The 7,144-nt window shown below is 35.9% G+C and overlaps 1 protein-coding gene across 1 annotated transcript; it reads right to left on the bottom strand.

Annotated features, from left to right (window-relative positions):
- Positions 1 to 2,063: 2,063 nt before the first annotated feature.
- Positions 2,064 to 6,022, bottom strand: LOC109859946 (cyclin-dependent kinase 8). Its single transcript, XM_020438700.1, has 11 exons — positions 5,750 to 6,022; positions 4,466 to 4,568; positions 4,245 to 4,355; positions 4,007 to 4,147; positions 3,702 to 3,891; positions 3,486 to 3,600; positions 3,303 to 3,401; positions 3,133 to 3,205; positions 2,956 to 3,053; positions 2,737 to 2,842; positions 2,064 to 2,411 (listed from the first exon to the last, which is right to left on the bottom strand). The coding sequence occupies exons 1-11, from the start codon at positions 5,938 to 5,940 to the stop codon at positions 2,211 to 2,213; spliced, it is 1,428 nt and encodes a 475-aa protein (XP_020294289.1). The 5' UTR covers positions 5,941 to 6,022; the 3' UTR covers positions 2,064 to 2,210.
- Positions 6,023 to 7,144: the final 1,122 nt, after the last annotated feature.

Here is a 7,144-nt window from a genome sequence, read left to right as displayed (position 1 = left end):
TGGCGCCTATTTTAGTATAAAATATACTTAAAGTGAGTGGGATATCCTCAAAACAAGAATACAATTTTTTCGGTGTACGTGTATATATATATATATACACCGAAAAAATTATATTCTTGTAAGTAAAAGATTTTATACTTAAAAAATCTTCTTAAAGATTTTATAGATGATATTCTTCTGAAATTAAGAGAATATATTCTTTATTTAAGAATATATTCTTAATTTAAGAATATATTCTTAATTTAAGAATATAGTCTTTTTCGATAGTGAGATATATATGGTTTTCTATAGAGGCTTTTTATATTCTAATCAATATATATTCTTATCAATATTATACTATTTAGAAAATTTTCCTCTTAAAATAAGAAACTCTTCTTGGCGCCTTTATTTTAGTATAAAATATACTTAAAGTAAGTGGGATATCTCTCCTCGAAACAAAAGAATACAAATTTTTTCGGTGCACAGGAAATGTCGTGTACAAATTGAAATCCCGAGTAACGTGGATATGGTTAAACACTCTGTAAGATAGAATTTAAATCTCAATAGCTGGTATTTAGCTTCACACAAAGCTCATTACGAGCGCGAAGTCCAATTATTGTAGATACATATCCGATTGGTCTGAGATCGCGCGGCCCTATATACCGTGCTCGCGAATAAAACTGCGTCAACACACTAATCTCTCATATATCGTTTAGAAAGACCGCACCTGTGTACAACAACTCGCGTGTAGCTCGCACACCGAACAATCCTGTTCAATTATGTTCGCGCGTTGCGCGGCGCGGAGGAAAATGCAAAATTCGAACGGGAGGGAAAGAGAGAGATATATATGTATATATATATATATATACATATATATAGACACGTCCGTTGTGCGGATGAAGGCATTGAAGTCTCCGCGCGTGAATCTCGCAACGAACCGAACGAGAGTCGGGCATATATAATTCCTGCCCTTCGTATCGTGTCGTTCTTTTTTTTTTTTTTTTTTAACGCGTCAATACAAGCGCGATATCTCTCGCTTATTCGGCATAAAAGACCGCATTGAAAATGACATGCAAATGAAACGTTTCGCGTTGAATGAGAATCGAGAAAAATTTTGCGCGTGAATGTCTAGATTAGCGATATAAATGCGGCGGAACCACTCGGTATTTTGATCGCGTTAAAATCAGATATCGTACAATTTGTTGCGTTACATTGAACGCATTTGAAAATCACTTTTTATACAATTGCCAATAGAAATGTGCGAAACAAATTTTTTGTTCGAGACACGCAATCGCAATAATAAATAAACAAGATTTTATTTCAATTTACATTTGTTTTCCAAAAACAAATTTCAATCGACGAGATTTCGAAACCAGAAAGGAAAACAAAAAACCTACCTACGAAATAAAAAATAAAAAAGACGCTTTTGCTCCTTAGTGAAAAAAAAAAAATTAAAAAACTGTAAAAAAAAAAAAAAAAAAATGTAATTAAACGAGCGCAAATGCGATCGGAGGCCTCTCTCACCTGTTTTGTTCTCTTCATCGGACCAACGCGACACGTCTCACGATCCCGTACCGCGTGACTGACATCCCGAGCGCGAATCGGATCCCGGAGCGGCACGCGCGCACGCACTTTTTTCGCCGAGCAACGAGTGGCGGAAACTGCGTTTCAGGAGCTCGCGACGCCGCGACGATGTCTCGTCCAACGTGATCGCACGCGCGATTCGTTTCGTTATGCGCGTGCGCGATAGATCCCCTTTCCCTCTTCTCGGTTATTCGATCGGCAACTCCGATCTTATTGCCTCCCCCTCCTAACACACACGTGAGAGTCCTTTTCTTTCTTCGTCATCAAATCTTTTTCCGCGACTGTTGTGACATATTGCCTCGCTCTTAAAAAATCGAGAGAAATTTGCTCGGGAAAATTGACCGTCGGGATTAGTTATACAGCAACAGATATAAAAGAAACAGACAAAAAAAAAAGAACGAGAAAGAACTTTCTTCCCGCGCATGTGTGTGTATGAATATAAAAAGTTTATATTTTTATCCATACTAAATAAAGTTATATTTTTATCCATACTAAATAAAGTTATATTTTTTATATCATACCGTACGGAATATTACATGAATCATCACTGAGAACTTCTCTGAATCAATGAATTACATCAATGTATAAGTTACAGCTTCAAGCGTTCAACTTGATCCGATCTGATTTAAAAATAAAATTCCGAAGATTCAGAAACGTTGATGAAAGTTCGACGGCTGCGTCGGCGGGGCCGTCGAGTAGACCATCCCCGGCGGTTGCTGATGAGTCATTGCGTGGCTGTGATGTTGATGAAACTCCGGTGCGCCCTGCGGCCCGTTCAATCTGACCCGTTTCGCGTTCTGTCCGTGATTGTGATCGCCGTTACCTTGCTGCTGTTGATTCTGCTGTTGCTAATTTTCACGAATACTTCGGATGAGCGACACATGGCGCGCGACGTTCAAAAATAAAGTTCAATCCTCAACTACCATATAGCGGCAAAGTGGGGGCTTCTCATTCTCGCCTTGCCACTGCGGCTATTACACCAAAGGCCGTTAAACAATCGTATAGTTTTTACAAAAAAAAAAAGATGCAAAAAATAATTGTACGAAGTAAACAATACTTATTTCGATATTACAGACTAGATTTGTGTGTAATCTTATTATAGTAGTTGCGGCTTAAACCAATGCAAAATTATCGGACACATCCGTTTCTACCGTAATTCCGAAAGTTAGTTACCGTTTGTTGTTGATTTTGTCTCGCTTTATTTTCAGTCTTTTCCTCAGTATCGTCATCCGTGAGGAAATCTCTCTTGGGATAAGGAATAGGGCACCCGGCGAATATGCTGAGATATACATCACCACATCAGATATATAAATACAATTTAGCGAGATTGTTAATAAAAAACAAAACAAAACAAAACAAAAAAAAAAATTACATATCAATGGATTCACATACTCCTGTGTTGGCAGTGGCTCCTCTTGAAAGTAAGCATCTTGCATCGAATGCTCCGATGTAATACGCTTGTTCGGATCCATCATCAGCAGTTTTTGCAACTAAAACAATAACGCATAATTAAAAAAAAAAAGTCGTATCGTGCGTTCTTTGTTGAGTTACATATCTCTTGTCTCATACCAAATTAAATGCCTTGCTGTCGGGTTTGATTTTATGCCGATCCATATATTTCGTAAGCGAACAGTTTGCGTAACTGAAAATAAAATATTTAACGTTTAGAGATTTCACAAAAAAAAAAAATAATAATAACGCTGGGAGTTTCACGTTTTTTCTATTTTCTCACGACTTACTTAGATCTTTTGAAATCCTTTAGCAACGTAGGGTGCTCCGGCATTTTTTTAATATCCTCCCAATCTTTTTCCAACGGAAATCCCATCACATTGAATATCCTAAAAATAAATTAACCTCGTTGTTTTTTTTTTTTTTGTACCACGCAAACGAAATTTGACGAAATTGCACCCCGGCGCTTTTACCTATCCAGCTGATCGTGATGATACGGATTACTGGTTTTGATGTCTTCTTGTCTGCAATGAAATATAGGTTCGGACGTTAAAAGTTCCGCGAAGATGCAGCCAATAGCCCATATGTCTGCAATGTGAAATTAAGAAAAGAAAAACGTGTATTCAATTCGTTCGAGCTAAAAAAAAAAAAAAAATACACAGTTGCATGAGCAACAACACACAACTGACCTATGGCTTTAGTGTAATGTCTGGCACCTAAAAGTAATTCCGGAGCTCTGTACCAAAATGTGACCACGACGGGATCTAGATCCGCTAACGGTTTCAGAGGAGCATTAAATAATCTAGCAAACCCCATGTCCGCAATTTTTACACGTCCCCGCTCATTTCCTTCACCCATTACTAAAATATTTGCCGGTTTCTAAAACAAGAAAAAGAGACAGAGAGAGAGATCTCTTGTTGTTTCATTTGTACCGCTTGAAAACACACACAAAAAAAAAACAATGTGTGTCTGGAATGCAAATTACAATATTTACCAGATCTCTGTGAAGAACCCAGTTGGAATGTAAATAATGAATACCATCTAAAATTTGATACAACAAAGATTTGACCATGCCTTTGGGTACCATTACTGGTTTTTTATTAGCTTTCGCTGCTCTGTGAAACTTAATTATGTGCTGCAAACAACACGCAATATCGTATAATTGCAACAAGATAATTGAAATTGTTGATCCAGAATACATAAAACTTCCTTCTTTCAATATACAGACGTACCCATAAGTCATGCTCGGCGAAGTCAAACAGCAACCACACCTTACGGTCATTGTGTGAAAGAAAAACACGAATAAGAGTAATAACATTGACATGCTTCAATTCCCTGAGTAACTGCAATGTAGCACGGTCAAAAAAATTTTCATCACAAAATTGCAGACAAAACCAAGTTTTTTTTTTCATATTCGTTTTTCTTTTTTAAATAAAAAATGAAACAAACTTACAGCAATTTCTCGACACGCGGACATAGAGAGTCCTGTACCCTCTATTTGTTTAAGGCCAAAGTCTTTTGTATCAGGCCGAGATTTTAATTCGCTATCGGGCACGCTATGTGTTCAACAACATTTATACACATATTAGATATGTGAGATATAGAAAAGAGAGAAAGAGAGATGGAAAAGAGACAGTTTGTGTAAGTACACAAGACTTGTAAAAATATAAATAACATAAAAGTTAGCGCTATATTAATTAAATATTTGTAACAACTAAGAAATGAATAGGAACAAGATCATACGAGCCGCTTTGCAAGATGTTATGCTGAAATGTTCTATTATATATATGTATACATATATATATATATGTTCACATGTAAATTTTTACACATTTTTACATTTTTAAGAATTGAAATTTCAGTTCTTAAAATTTACATGTGAACATATATATATATGTATACATATATATATATATGTTCACATGTAAATTTTTACACATTTTTACATTTTTAAGAATTGAAATTTCAGTTCTTAAAATTTACATGTGAACATATATATATATGTATACATATATATAATAGAACATTTCAGCATAACATCTTGCAAAGCGGCTCGTATGATCTTGTTCTTATTCATTTCTTAGTTGTTACTTCAAAAGAGAGCCTTAAGTTTCTTTATTAATATAAATATTTGTATTTTAAATTAATGTTTCCTTGTCCAATATATTCTTGAAAAATAAATATCGATCATAAGATATAAATATATTAAAATAATTTTCATTCAAATGTTTGTGCTTGTGCAACACGCATTTAGCGATTGATTCACAATTTTGAGATTGTCAATCCGACAACAGCAGTGGGTTATGACAATTTATTCGCGTTAGACGAATAAGACAAACTCCAGAGAGAATTAAAGAGCCGTATTAAAACGCGTTAAATAAAAGCGCAAGATAAAAAAAAAAAAAAAAAAAACAATTAAGAAATATAATACGAAACGTAAACTGTGGTTCGACAAGCGTTAAATAAACGACGATCGATGGAATAAAGATAGCAAAGTGCTGTCAGACGTGGTTGCAAATTTAATTAAAAGGTTTTATGCTAAATAAAAATTTCGCATTCGAAAAATTCCGGAGCGGAACGAAAACATTTTGCGAAACTCGGAAAAGAAGTGCGTACAGTTAAATAAATCATCGAACGGAAACAAATTCGAAGGGGACGAAATTCGAAAAAAATTTTTCACGGCGATTTGAGGTGGAGTAGGTGGGTAGGTAGGTAGGTTAGGTTAGGGGACACTAACCCTTCTTTTCTACGTGCTTTGTATACATGGCCGTAAGTGCCTCTTCCGACCTTACATCCCTCAAATTCGAACAGATCCTCGACCTTGGTCCGGTCTTTCTGCGTTTTCATCTTAAATTCGTAATCCATCATGTTTAATTTTATCAGTACGATTATCAACTGTAAACAAACATTTTTAATTAACGAGCGCATACACACGCACACACATGTACGCGAGCGAACGCCGCGATCTCTCTGAACATTTTGACTGATGGCGATTCACATCGGTGCGCGTCGCCGCAACATTCTCGCACCAGAGGGCGTCTCGAACGGGCTGATTTGTTTTTCACGCACGCGCACCGCGTCGAAAGTTGTCGGGCACGCGAATTAAGCCCGTTCTACATTGAACGCAAGCGCAAACGCGAGGAACAGATCTCGTAGAATTGACCAATCACGCTGGTCAATTGGCTGATTTGATCAATACTGATTGGTCGATTCTACCAGACCTGTTCCTTGCGTTTGCGATCAATGTAGAACAGGCTTTACGTATGTACGACAAAAAACTTTTTATACAGCGTATCGATTGATTGATGAGATAGAATTTTGTCTGTAGAACTTGGTTCGATAGTCAATCGGATTTTTGATCGCGCGAAAAAAAAAAACGCAGCGAAAGAAATCTCAGCTTATGGGACGCCGGCAGATTTTGCTCTTATGGAAAATACGTTGCTTTTCTGTAAGAGCAAGACGATGATTGGCTATCGCGTTGCGCGTAAAGGCCATTCTACATAATACGCAGACGCAGGTCGCAGGACGCAGATCTCGCGGAATTGACGATTTACGTTTGTCAAATCAGCCAATCGACTAACGGAATTGGTCAATTCCTCAAGATCTGCGACCTGCGTCTGCGTCTTATGTAGAAGAGGGTTAAGACGCGTTGCCGCGTCTTGGCTATTGCTGTTGCTGTTGAACTTGTAAATTGCTGTTCTTTCCGTTTCTGGCGTTTTTTGTCTAATAAAGAAATTACTATAACAATATGCTTCCAAATCATACAGATTAAAGCATAAAATAAAACTAAAAAAACTCAAAATAATAATAAATAAAATACAACATAATCAAAAGAATTCATTAGTTTAAAGACTTCACACAGAGCCCAAGATGAATCTCAGTTTTAATTGTTATAATCAAAAGAAATCACATGTAAGCAATAATATAAGAAAAATAAGATAAAATAAAAAACGGTATGTTATTTATAAGAATTAATAAACTTTAACATGCGTATTTCATATTAGAAAACGATAAAAAAAAAAAAGAATAAGAAATATAAATTGTAAGATTGTAAAAATTACATATAAGTAAAAAACATGTTTTTAAAGTGTTTAAAGTATTTCCTTTTATATTATATAGATCTTTTCGGTCA

This window comes from Pseudomyrmex gracilis, unplaced genomic scaffold, assembly GCF_002006095.1.
Source record: "Pseudomyrmex gracilis isolate BER0280 unplaced genomic scaffold, ASM200609v1 scaffold_306, whole genome shotgun sequence".
Lineage (NCBI taxonomy): Eukaryota > Metazoa > Arthropoda > Insecta > Hymenoptera > Formicidae > Pseudomyrmex > Pseudomyrmex gracilis.
Note: the sequence above shows the minus strand (reverse complement) of the source record. Positions and strands in the feature narration are given on the sequence as shown.